Source organism: Herpailurus yagouaroundi, unplaced genomic scaffold, assembly GCF_014898765.1.
Source record: "Herpailurus yagouaroundi ecotype Mexico unplaced genomic scaffold, PumYag 213, whole genome shotgun sequence".
Taxonomy (NCBI): Eukaryota; Metazoa; Chordata; class Mammalia; order Carnivora; family Felidae; genus Herpailurus; species Herpailurus yagouaroundi.
Window position 1 is genome coordinate 15,863,396 of NW_024412444.1, and position 13,070 is coordinate 15,876,465.

Below are 13,070 nucleotides of genomic sequence, written 5' to 3' on the forward strand. Positions count from 1 at the left end.
GCTGTGGGTGAGGCAAGTGCGGGATGCTGCCCACACTCTGCTGGGGGGCAGGGTTGTTGCTGAAGACAGAGGAAGTAAAACTGCAGGCCTGTTAAAGCACACTCCTGCGTCTGCTAGCCGCCTAACTAGAGCAGGCCCAGAGAGGCTGCCCAGCGGTTCTGGGGCCACCAGTTTGTCGGGACCTCACTGTGGGGAGACGGAGGCCCAAGAGTACTGGGCTGTGGGACAGGACTGAAAAAGGGGAAATTTCTTCCTTTCTCTTCCCTGGAAAAGGTAGGAAATGGAGTCTAAAATGAGTTAATTGGGAGGCGCCTGGCTGGCTCTGTCGGTAGAGGAGACTCTTGCTCTCAGGGTCATGAGTTCAAGCCCCACACTGGGCATGGAGCTTAAAAAAAATAAATAAGATGGGCAAATTAAGAAAAATAAGGGGCGCCTGGGTGGCTCAGTCGGTTAAGCATCTGACTTTGGCTCAGGTCATGATCTCATGGTTTGTGAGTTTGAGCCCCGCATCAGGCTCCCTGCTGTCAGCACAGAGCCAACTTGATTCTCTCTTTCTGTGTCCCTTTCCCACTCCCGCTCCCCCTCTCTCTCAGAAATAAACATTAAAAAAATAAATGAGTTAGTGGACAGGAAAGGGGGTCTGAGAGCCTCCCCAGTTAAGTTAAACACTAGTTTTACCGTCAGTTGTGCTGCCACCTAGCCCATGTCCCTCCTGGCCCCAGGCTAGTGTTGTGAGTTGCCTGGTTAGAATTCATCTCAGTTGTAAACTAAAGTAGGAATGTATCAGGGGAGTAAGGTAAGGCTGAGGTCAGAAAGGTGGACACCTTGTAATTCAACAAATACTTCTGAGCACCTGAGCTTTGGCAAGTGCTAGGTGATAACAGTCTCGCGGGGAAGGTGAAGAACCAAGCTGCTCATCAAACACCGGGTGACTTGTCTCCAGCTAATTCTTGCTTTATAGAAACTGGCATTCAAAACCAAGTTAAAGGCACCTCTTCTGGTACATCAAGCCCAGAGCTCACAGATGGTGGTACAGACCTTTCTGTTCCCTGGACCACAGTTCTCTCACAGGGGCTCACCCCATACCAGGAACCTAGGGAGGCCCGCAGAGAAATGCAGTCCTGACTACAGGCAAACTTGCAAGGTGGAGCAAAGACTGATTCTTTGGAAAATAACAAGAAAGAGCAAAAAGTATACTATAATGTCAAGCTTTACAGCAATTCATGATTCACAAGGGCTCTTCCACACAAACATTTAACAATAGGGAGGTGATGGGGGGGGGGGCGGGGGCAACAAAACCAAAGGCGTTGGGGCATCAGCTGAGGGCAGGGCTAGGGCCAGAGAAGAGTGGTCAGAGGACATCCCCTGCTCAGCAAACTCTGGGATCCTCTTGCTTCTTTCTGTTCTGCCCCAACTTTAGTCCCAGGGCCTGTGCCTCACCTCCAGTGGCAGAGGGAAGCAGGGCAGGACCTGAGCTGGTCTCCCCAGGGGCTGATACCGGTTCAGCAGATAGGAAGCTGCCCACAGCTTTCCATAAGGCACCATGCATGGGCTTTGGTGGTTACTGAGTAGATACCCTGACATTTATGGTTTAGGAGACCTGAATCCAAACAGGCTTTTCTGCCCCTCCTGGCATCCTTAGCCAATGCCCTTAGTCCAGCTGTCCCCATCTGAGAATAACACTGGGCTGCTAAGGACCCTGTCAGAGGAGCCTCACGTGGGTTTCCTACGTTGTAAAGGGATGTTACCATTGATACTGTGCTCTTTCCTGCCTGCCAAAGGGGGGACCTGAGGAGCTGGGCTCTCCGTACTCTTCCAGCTTTGACTGCCTGGTATAAATGCTCCCCATGAAATGGGTGGGGTTGGGGGGTGTCAACCCATTGTGTCTGGCGGCAGGGCAGGTAGGCCTGCTGTGGACCATGGTGGAGGGACGCCCAGGCTACACCCGGCCCTGGAGTGGTTCTGGGATGTGGCGTCTGAATCCTCAGTGGCCACTGCTCCTTTGGCCCTGGCTGTGCAAGGGAATCACGAACACAGAGATGTCATCGTAGGACACCTGCCCTTCCTCTGTGAGACCGTCGTCCTTTCCCTGTGTGCTATGTATCAGCATTTGGGCCAGCTCCGAGAACCTGTAGGGACCAACTGCAGATGCACTTCGGGGCCAAAGCAAAGAAGCAAAGCCAGCCCTCGGAGAACTTGCTGCACAGGGCTGGACAGACACATGGGGACCCAAACAATGTGGTCCAGCTGTGGGGCCAGGCAAGCCTCAAGCATGGGAGGGCCACAGGTCGGACCATGGAGATTTTTAGTCTCAGGGATTTCTGAACCCAGAGATTTTGGAGACCCACAGTCACCCCGCAGAAGCTTGAGACAGCCCCGATCCTGACCACCTGCCCTGAGATGAGTTCATTGTCAGTGCTGTCTCCTCAGCCATAGCTACTTCCTGGTGTTGCTGCTGGTACCGACCCAGGCACAGGCAGGTCCCCAGAAGCTACAGTACCTGTGTGGGTCCTCTCGGTTGCCAGGGAGGAAGCTCCGCACTAGCCGTGCCACCTGCTCATTGGATAGGACATCCCAGAGCCCATCAGTTGCCATGACAACCACATCCTCCTCCTGCAGCTCCAGCTGGTCCACATCCAGGACAGTCACCTGCAAGTTAAGCCTGAGGATCCTTAGCACTCCCTTCCCGGGCTCCTGCCAGCCTCATCGTCTGCCTTTCCGGGCAGACGGAAGCTGGTGTGGGCTATTGCCCACTCACCTGTGGGACAGAGAGCAAGAAGGGCTTGAGCTGAATGTTTGTGTCCAGGACTCTGAGCTGATGGTCTCCCAGGCCCCGGGAGACGGCCAGTGTTCCCAGTAATCGAGCCTGGGGACAAGGGAGATGTGAGGTGACAGCAAACAGCCCCAGAGAATGTGCAAGTAAAGCACACAGAAGTGTACTGTGGCCCTTGGGTGCCCTGGGTTGAGGGACAAACATCCTGTAGCCTTGGAGCAAACCCCATGACCCCAGCCACAGCCCCCAAAAGGGACAAAGGAGCTCCCACTTCTGCAGGGGGCAGTTTAAGAGGGGCTCTTAGAGGGTGCCATTCACTGACCTGTCTACCCTGCCCATGGATCAGTGGGTACTTGAGATCCGACTTCTCCACACACTTGTAGCTCCTACCAGGAGCAGACCCAGCATCAATCCAGGCCCTACCCACCGCTCATCTCCCCGCAACACAGAGCCCACCCTGCCCGTGGGGAAGAGGACTGCCCCAAGCCCACATACTGGGCCTGACGCTAGGCCTCTCCCCACTGTCTCCCAAACCCACCCCGCTCACCAGCCTCTCATGTGGTGATCCCGGAACAAAACCTTCTGCCCTAAGTCATCCCCCTTCAGTCGCCGAGGGAACTCCAGTCGGGTGAACTCACCAGCCAGAAGCTCAGGGTAGACAAAGGCCTGGGGGTAGGAAGGCATGCTCAGATGAGGCTCTCTCTGGTGGCTTCTGGTGACCCTAGATTCAGGAGTTGGGGCTCCATAACATTCCTCTGCCAAAGGCACCTACCAGCTGCTGAATCCGCTGCCGCTCAGTCTCCGGGGTGAACTCAGAGCTCAGGGGCCGAACCTCATCTTTCCGTACCAATATGGCCCTGGATGGGGTTGGGGAAGAGAGGGAGAGGCCTGTGGAGCAGGCTCCACCCTCACCCATGGCCTTTCCCAGCCACCAGGGACCAGCTCAAAGCCCCCCATGACTACCAACAGCCTGCAAAGTAAAAGCTCAGCCCTTGGGCCTGGCGCTTGAGCTGTCTGCCCTCCCTCAGATTTGCTGTCCACTCATACCTGACACACCAGGTACACAAACAACTCAGCCAGTCAATCCCTACTTCCATCCCTCCACATCCAGCCCCCTTTCACTGTCCCCACCACCTCTGGTGCCCGCCTGCCGACCCCACCCTGCCTACCCTCCAGGTACTCACCTGCTATCCCCGGCATTGGCCACATACAGCTTTCCCTGCAGGGACACAGCCACCAGGGCTGTGCAGCCGCCCACCTGGCCTGAGGCCTCCAGCTCCCGCCCGATCACCTCATCCTGGGGCAAACCGAGGCCACTTTAGCTGCTGCTTGTACTGCCACCACACCACTCTGTCCCCGATCCCCACCCTACCATTCACTTCCCCACCAACAAGCCTGGTAGTCCCACCCAACCCAAAGTCTGGCTATGACTCCAGGATCCCTGTGGTTAGGAGATCTAGATGTATTCCTTGGGAGGGAGGGAAGTCCTATTCAAAACTGAGGAAGGGAAACCAGCCCCCGCACCAAGGACCATCAAGGTGCACAACGTACGATGCAGGTAAAAGCCCCTAGCACATACTAGGCACTGGATAAGTGGGAGGGGTTAGTGATGGCAATGATGACCATTACTAACAAACCAACCAACCCAATCTTGTCCTTCCAGTGCAAAGATCCAGGGAGACCACCACTGTGTGCAGGGATGCTCCACAACCCAGCGTCCCACAGGTGCCCGGTCCCTTCCCCAGCCAAAGGCCACACTCACACATTCCTGGAAGGCACTCTCCAGAGCCCCGATCACCAAATCTTCCGCCCTAATGCCCTTCTCTTCCACAAACTGGGGATCACTGGGACAGATGCTGTGGCCGCTGAGGTGCATGGGGGGCTGAGTGGCCACCATGCCCTCTACCACGGCCTCCAGCTGCCGGCGGAGGCAGGAGTGCAGGGTGTTGGCAGCCAGGATGGCTGCAGCTGGCCCACCATGCCCATCAAACAGTGCCCAGTAATGACCTGTCAGGAACTGTACAGGAAGGGCTTGGTGTCAGGCTCTGCCTGGCTTCCCCAGTTGTCCCCCCACCTGGCATGGGAAACTAGAGCAAGAACCTGCAGTCCCGGTCCCAGCCTGTTAAGACCGGCTCAGGCCCAGTTGCACTCACCTCCTCTGGGCACGAGGTCAGCCACTCCTGGTCCTCTTCAGCCCCAAACTCACATCTCCGGATGCACAGCTGCCCACAGGCTGCCTGATCCTCATTGAACTCAGATTTCTCCGCATTGATGATCCTGAGGCCAGTAAGTCATCAGAGACCCTTCAGGGACACACCCATGTCCCCACGGGCAGAGACTAAAGCTGGTACATAGAGGGAGGAGCCCTACCTCTGAAGCAGCAGCCCCTATGCTGTCCCTCACACACACCTGGACAAACATAGTGTAAGTTTCCTAACTGTTCAGTAACCTCAGGGTAAGGCAAAACTCAGGGCCCAGCGCCTCTGTGCTGACCTGGGCTGAGAGGTGAGGGTGCGGCTGTCCGAGGAGATCTGGGGCTCCTTTGCCAATCCTCCCCCCATCTCGGCCAGATTCCCTGTCCCATACAGCACAGGCCACAACCCAGGGTGAGATGCTGCGTGCGTGTGAGGGGTATGTATCTCCAAAGCCCGCGCGCAGTGTTGGAACTCCACCCAGGGTCCCTGTCTCATCTTGGAAGCCCCAGAGGTGCAGGTCCTTCCCAACTAGTGAGCCTCTCTGAGGGAGGCTGGAGTCCCCAAGAAAAGGCTGCGGTGGGACTGGGGGAAGGTGTCAAGAGTCCCAGATGAGGGCAGAAGGGAGGTAGCCACAAGGTTGGGGGACGGGAGCACTGGCTCAGCTTAGGCTGTTTTCCAGGACGCCCCAGCGGGGCCGGCACGGAGGCCGGGGCGGGGGGGGGGGGGGGGGGGGGGGGGGCCGCGACGGGGCACTCACTCGGCGTAGCCTGCGTTCCAGGGCAGTGCGCGGCCCCGCGCTGGACTGCGCACGGGCCGGACGTCGGGGCGGCGCGGAGCGTCGGCGGTGCCGGGGCCCGAGCCGGAGCCGCGCAGGAAGCGGGGCCGCCGGTAGGGCACGGGGCTGGAGCGCGGCCTGGGCGGCCGCGGCGCGGGCAGCGGACCCCCGGGCAGGAAGCGGCGCCGGAACCAGCCGGCGGACATGGCGCGGAGGCAGGGGGCTGCCCTGCAGGAGGAGGAAGCGGGCCGGGGGCGGGGACGGGCCGGGTAGGGGCGGGGCGGCGACGCCCCCAAACGCCAGCCTCCCGCGGGGAGTGCACTAGCGGCCCGGGCGCCCTCGGGCTTACCGGGGCCCCTGACGACCCCAAGAAGCAAAGGCTGTTGGCAACCCCACTTCACAGGCAAGAACACTGAGACCTCCAGAGGCGAAGTGGCTTGCCCGCGTCACGCAGCCACCCGAGCGGGTGTAGTGCTGCGCCACACGCGTGGGGTGGTGGCCTTTGCAAGGGAAAAAGTCCTCCTCGTCACCCAGCGAGGTGATGGGGTCATTCCGAACGTAGCCGAGGCCTGGAGGCTGGGTCCGCGTCCGTGGGGGAGCCTCCGGCCTCCTCTCGCTGGGCCCGGACCTTGCGCAAGGGTTAGATGGGAACAGGATGTGCCTGGAGGTGTCAGACTGACAAGTTGAGTAAGAGTCTCAGAGCACAGGGTTCCCTCGGGTGGCCCTTCATTTCCCGCCCATGCAGCCTGTCACCATCCACCCCCACATGAGCCTTGGTGGCCACCCTGGCGTTCCTCAACCTGAGACTCCTCTCCACACTTCAGGGACAGCCTACCAAACCACTGCCCCTCCAGTCAAGATGTCGTCTCTGGACAGACAGCAGGATTCTCACTAGAATGTTCGTGACTGGTAGACAAGAGGAATTCATGGTCCCCAGAAAGCTCCAACCAGTCCAAGTTCAGACCTGGAACTAAGGGAAGTGAAAGAATTCATCCCTGCTGGAGGCAAGATGCTGCAGTCTCTTAACCCCTGACCAGCTGTCACCGTGCGGTCAGCAGCAGTGTCTCCCTTCACACCTGCAAGTTAACAGAGTGCTCTGTCACCCTTCTGTCACTTAAGCCCAACTCCCTGTGCAGCACTGTTATTTCTGTCTCTTGAGGAGGACTCTGAGGCCCACAGAGGGGAAGTGTCCTGATGCCCAGGGCTCTGCTGTTTCCATTATGACAGTTCAGCTGACTCAGACTCCCCACAGGGGATTTCTCTTCCCCTTTCTCTTCCAAAAAGGCAGGCTTGCCAACTCAAAGCCCCTGAGGCCCATAGCCCAGGGTCCCCAGGGAGAGCTTCAGGAGGAGTCCCTACCTTTGTCTGGGCTCCCAAGCCTAGCACATGCTCACATGCTGGGTGCAGCAGTGATGGAGGTTGAGTCCCAGCTCTGATGGCGAAGGCCTGGTGGATGGTGCTTGTTCCAGCTGGCAAGGGGGTGGGGGCAAAATCAGAGAAAGCTTCCCGAAGGACACCTGAGCTACGGTCTATCACCGGGACAGAAATGGACCAGGGACCCAGGGTGGGGCAGGCCCAATTCAGTCTGTGGGGTCACCTCTTCATCCCTACCAGCCAACAACTCAGAGGTTTTTAGTCTAAAATGAGAGGAAACAACACAAGCACAGTCTTTTCTCCATGCCAGTGCCTTGGACTTCGTGGGTGGGATGAATCCTGTCCTTTGAAGCATATTCAGAGAAGCTCCTGAGATGTCACAGGTGGTCTGTTGCTCAGTGTAGCTGTGGAGCCCTATGGCAGTCCCTTCCTCCCTGTTCCAAGGAGGCCTGAGTGTCCCTTCAGTGCCACCAAGGCTCCTCTGGCTTCTAGGTGGCTTCTGGGAGCCTCTGCTGTGGCTTGGATCCCAAGGCTGACTTTCTTAGTTTTCGACCTAATTTTGCTGAAGCACATCCTCTAACAACTCTCCAAGAAAGGATGACTGGAAGGTCATTTCCTGGATCCTCCCAAGTCTGAAAGGGTTTGCCTCAAAAAAAAAAAAAAAAAAAAAAATTTTTTTTTAAAGTAAGCTCTACACCCAACATGGGGAAAAATCCTTTGTTTTTGACTGATATTTTAGCTCAGAGTCTGACTTCTCTGTTCATTGTCTTTTGACTGTTGCTTCTGCTGCAGTCTAGGGCCCCTCTCATTCCCAGACCTTTAGATTGGTTGTTTGCCTTTTTCTTTCTCCAGAAGTTTCTAATCTCTTCTGTCTCTGGTGTCTGAAATTGTAGGGGAGGTTCCTTGGGGTGGGTCTCTCTTCATTCTTGGGCTGAGCCCTCCCTGGGGGCCATGCAGCCCCCCACTTCCCAGTGACACCCTTCTACTAACTGTTCCAATGAACGCAAGCTTGCCCCGCTCCTGGCCTGACACCTCTCCTCAGCTAACTCCATCCGCATGTGACAGTTTGGGGTGAGGAGGAGCAAGTTTAGCAAAAAAGAAAAAGATTTTTATGCTACATTTTTTTTCACTCACAAGGAGAATAGTTTTTGTTGAGTCCCATGACTTAAAATTCAAAAAGTGGGGCTCCTGGCTGGCTCATTTGGTGGAACATTCGATGCTTGATCTTGGGGTCGTGAGTTTGAGCCCCACGTTGGGCACAGAGATTACTTAAAAAACAAAAACAAAACAAAAACTTTTTTAAAAACCCACAAAATTCAAAAGGTGTAAAGTGTATTTAGTAACAAGTCTCTCCCACAACCCCATCCCCTGGCCATGCAGTTCCCCTCCCCGGAGACATCTAATATTACTAGTTTCTTGTGAATCCTTCCAGAAGTGCCAGGTGTTCTGTAAAAATTCAGGCCAAAAAAAAAAAATTACCTATAAGACAAGAAATAATGAGTGTTGGCAAGGATGTGGAGAAAAGGGAACTCTTGTGCACTGTTGGTGGGAATGTAAACTGGTTGCAGACACTGTGGAAAACAGTATGGAGGTTCCTCAAAAAATTAAAAATAGAACTATCATATGATCTATCAATTCCATTTCTGGATATCTATCTGAAGAAAGTGTAATCAACATCTTGAAAACATATCTGCACCCCCATTTTCACTGCAGCATTGTTTACAACAGCCAAAACATGGAAACAACCAAAATGTCTACTGTCAGATGAATGGTTAAAAACAATGTGGTACACAACCACACACACAGGAATATTATTCAGCCATAAAAAAGGACAGTCTGCCATTTGCAACAGCACAGATGGACCTTGAGGGCTTTATGCTAAATAAGTCAGACAGAGGAAGATAAACACTGTATGATCTCACTTATATGTGGAATCGAAACAAAATTTCAAATCCATAGGCACAGAAAATGGACTGCTTGTTGTCAGAAGTGTGGGGGCGGGGTGGACAAAATGGGTGAAATTGGTCAAAAGGTATAAACCTTCAGTTATAAATAAGTGCTGGGCGGGGGCACCTGGGTGGCTCCGTTGATTAAGCATCCAACTTCAGGTCATGGTCTCAAGGTTCATGAGTTCAAGCCCCATATGGGGCTCTCTGCTGTCAGCACAGATCCTGCTTCATTCAGATCCTCTGTCTCCTTCTCTCTGCCCCTCCCCTGCTTGCTCTCTCTCTCAAAAATAAATATATATTAAAAAAAAATAAGTTCGTTCTGTGGGTGTAATCTATAGCATGGTGACTATAGTTAATGCTGCTGTATTGCATATTTGAAAGTTACTAAGAGTAGATTCTAAAAGTTCTCATAAGAAAAATAATTATAACTATGTGTGGTGATGGATGTTACCTAAACTTATTGCAGTCATTTCACGATATATACAAATATTGAATCTTGTTGTACACTTAACACTGATACAATGGGATTTGTAAATTATATCTCCATTTAAGTAATTTAAAAATTACATATATATAAAATCTTTCCTTCTCCCCTCCTTTTCTTTCCACAAATGATAGCATACTCTGTGCCATATCCTATACTTGAAATTTTCATAAAAGATACCTCTTTTTTTGTTAGTCCTCGAAAAGCTGCCTTATTGTTAAGGTTACAGAGTAGTCTCTGCAAAAATGCAGACTTTATGTAGCTAGCCCCCCAGTGATGGACATTTAGATTGTTTTCAGTTATTTGCTTTACAGTTTTTTTTGTGGGGGCGATATTGATAGGATCAGTTCCTAGTAATGGAATTGCTGGGTCAAAGGCATTTGTTGTTCATAGCAGCACCATTCACAATAGCCAAAAGTGGAAACAACACAAATGTCATCAGCTGGATGAATGGATAAACAAATTCTGGTATATACGCACAATGGAATATTATTCAGCCATAAAAAAGAACGAAGTACTGATCTGTGCTACAATGTAGATGAACCTCCAAACAATTATGCTAAGTGAAAAAAAGCCAGATATAAAAGGTCACATGTTTTATGCCTCCATTCATATGAACTATCCAGAATAGGTAAATCCATGGAAATAGAAAGAAGACTGGTGGTTGCAGGGACCGGAGGAGGGAGGAATGGGGAGTAACTGCTTAACAGGTACGGTTTTCTTTTGGGGTGATGAATTTTTTTTTTTAATAGGCTTCACACTCAGCACAGAGCCCAATGCAGGGCTTGAACTCACAACCCTGAGGCCAAGACCTGAGCTGAGGGGAGCCTGGGTGGCTCAGTCAGTTAAGTGTCCGATTCTTGACTTTGGCTCAGGTCATGATCTTGCGGTTTGTGAGTTTGAGCCCCTCATTGGACTCTGCACTGACAGTGTGGAGCCTGCTTGGGATTCTCCCTCTCTCTCTCTCTCCCTCCCTCTCTCTCTGCCCTTCCCCTGCTTGTGCTCTCTTTCTCTCTCTCAAAATAAATAAACATAAAAAAAAAAAAAAAAGAGCTGAGATCAAGAGTTGAACACCTAACCAACCATGCCACCCAGCACCCAGGCACCCCAATGAAAATGTTCTAGAACAGGAGATGGTGGTTGCACAACATAGTGAATGTACTGCCTTGATCCCTTTAAGATGGTTAATTTTGTTATGTGAATTTCACTTCAATTTAAAAAAAGGGGGGGTATACACATTCACAATTTTGTAGATACTGTTCTACATGAAGGTTTACTCTTCCATCAGCCTATTTTCCCATAGTATTTCATTAAGGTTTTTAATCTTTCTCTATAGATAAAAATATGGAAGTCTAGTTTGATTTCCATTTATCTTATTAAGAAGGGATAACCAATTTCTATAGGTCTGAGAGACCTATTTGTATTTCTTTTTCTGTGGGTAGTCTGTACTCTTTTACCCCATTTCTTAGTGAGACTTTGGGGTTTTTTCTTATTGATTTATGAGAGCTCTTTATTTTGAAATGAGTTACAAGTATGTTGTTTGTAGCCAATTACAGTTTATTGTTTGTATTTTGACTTTGATGGTGGCTTTTTCCATGTAGACTTTTAATTTTTTGATGTTTATTTATTTTTGAGAGAGAGAGAGCAATTGGAGGAGAGGCAGGAGAGAGGGGACAGAGGATTTGAAGTGCACTGACAGCAGAGAGCCCAATGCGGAGCTTGAACTCAGAAACCGTGAGATCATGACCTGAGCCGAAGTCGGACGTTCAACTGATGAGCCACCCAGACACCCCTAGACTTCCAATTTTTTTTTTAATTTAATATAAATGAATTTACATATTTTATTTTTTTTCTTTTATGCCTTTTGAGTTTGGTGACATACTCAGAAGGCCCCCTTCACTCCAAGATTCTACAAACTTTTCCCTTTTTTCTTCAGTATTTTTATAGTTCACTCTTGTTGTTTTTAACATTTAAACTTTTGATCCACATGAAAAAACCAGTATGTTCTAATAATTTCGATGGCTGACTCTGTGTTGAGAAACATCAGAAAGAATGGAGCAATCAACCTGTTTCTGGATACTGTGTTCATCCCAGGACTCATCTGAGGAGCCATGTGCAGCTTTCTCATCTTTCTGCCTGAAACCAGATCTCAGCCAGAGATGGAGTCTGTTTGGGTACTCTGCTGGCCCTTGGGCTCCCTGCCTGCATCCCAGGCTCTGAAGCTGAGTGGGACTGTCTCCCAGTGCATTTCCTTCCCTGGTCAAACCTTCATCATTGAGGTGTGAGGTTGTGATGGAAGGCTCAAGGGCCACTGAACAATAGGATTTCTCCTCCTTTGTCCCATATCTTGAGTAAAGGAAACTAAGGTTCTTGTGGACACTCACTACCTTGTCGACCTGCATCAAATCACTTCATCTCTCCAAACCTCAGATTCTTCAACTGTAAAAGAGAGACAATAACACCTACCTCCTAGGGTTGTCAGGAGGATTAAATGTGTCCAGTGCATAGTAAGTGTGCAACATAAAGACTCTAATTATTTTTAAGCGGACTCTATGCCCAACATGGGGTTGAACTCATGACCCTGAGATCAAGAGTTGCACGCTCTACTGACTGAGCCAGCCAGGTGCCCTGAGACTCTAGTTGTTTATTCATTTGTTTAGTTGGCAAATAATTCTGAACACTTACCAATGCTGAGCACTGTTCTAGGTGTTGGGGATACAGCAGGAACAGAACTTAACTACTGGTAAAGGGAAGACAATAAACAAATAAGCAGGTAAGTATATGTATCAGGCAGTGATGGGGAGCCTGGGTGGCTCAGTCAGTTAAGTGTCCAACTCTCGATTCCAGCTCAGGTCATGATCTCATGGTTCTTGGGTTCAAGACCAGTGTCGGGCTCCATGCTGATGGTGCAGAGGCTACTTGGGATTCTCTATATATATCTCAAAATAAATAAACTTAAAAGAGAGAGAGAGAGAGAGGGAGAGAGAATGATGTAGGCAGTGATAAGCCAGGCAACAGGGAGACCTTACAGTTAAGGTAGTCACAGTTCATTCAGTGATAGACATTTCTACAGGGAACATAACTTTATTGTTTTTCATTAACCTGTTTTCTTGGCTAATTCCTGTTTCCAAGAAGTTGATGCTCTTATGCTTCTGTGGAATTGCCAAGTGCTCTGATGGAAGTGGCCAGGTCTGAGAGCTGATGTAACTGTTGGCTCTGTGTTGCTGTCCCATCTGTGCTGTGGCAGGGCTGAGTTGGGGACTTGGCTGTGAGCTATTCTCCCAAGGGCAGGCTGTGAGGCCACACAGAGTTTTTAGTTTCTATTGTGAGTTCTGGGGTCAAGGTGAGCACTACACAGGTCCAGTTTTCAGGGTGTGCATAGGAAGATAAATAAGAAAATACTTCAATTGTGTGTTTGTTGTACTCTCAGGAGATGAGAAGCCCAGGGCTTGGGGCACACAGAGGAGGGCGCAATGCTACTTATTCAGCATGGGGTAGTGAGACAGTGAGCAGGGAGTTC

At 51.1% G+C, this 13,070-nt stretch overlaps 1 protein-coding gene across 3 annotated transcripts; it reads right to left on the reverse strand.

The window, feature by feature from the left end:
• Nucleotides 1–929: 929 nt before the first annotated feature.
• PPM1M (protein phosphatase, Mg2+/Mn2+ dependent 1M) lies at nt 930–8,366 on the reverse strand. Of its 3 annotated transcripts, XM_040454907.1 has the most exons (12): nt 8,252–8,366; nt 7,138–7,212; nt 5,726–6,819; nt 4,927–5,050; nt 4,536–4,790; nt 3,958–4,070; nt 3,546–3,630; nt 3,321–3,439; nt 3,096–3,159; nt 2,759–2,866; nt 2,501–2,649; nt 930–2,129 (listed from the first exon to the last, which is right to left on the reverse strand). In XM_040454907.1, exons 3-12 carry the CDS (start codon nt 5,947–5,949, stop codon nt 1,985–1,987), a joined length of 1,386 nt encoding a protein of 461 aa, XP_040310841.1. In that variant the 5' UTR covers nt 5,950–6,819; nt 7,138–7,212; nt 8,252–8,366; the 3' UTR covers nt 930–1,984. The 3 variants fall into 3 exon arrangements, with proteins under 3 accessions (XP_040310841.1, XP_040310843.1, XP_040310842.1); XM_040454909.1 differs by lacking the exons at nt 4,536–4,790; nt 7,138–7,212; nt 8,252–8,366; XM_040454908.1 differs by lacking the exons at nt 2,759–2,866; nt 7,138–7,212; nt 8,252–8,366.
• Between the last annotated feature and the right edge of the window lie 4,704 nt (nt 8,367–13,070).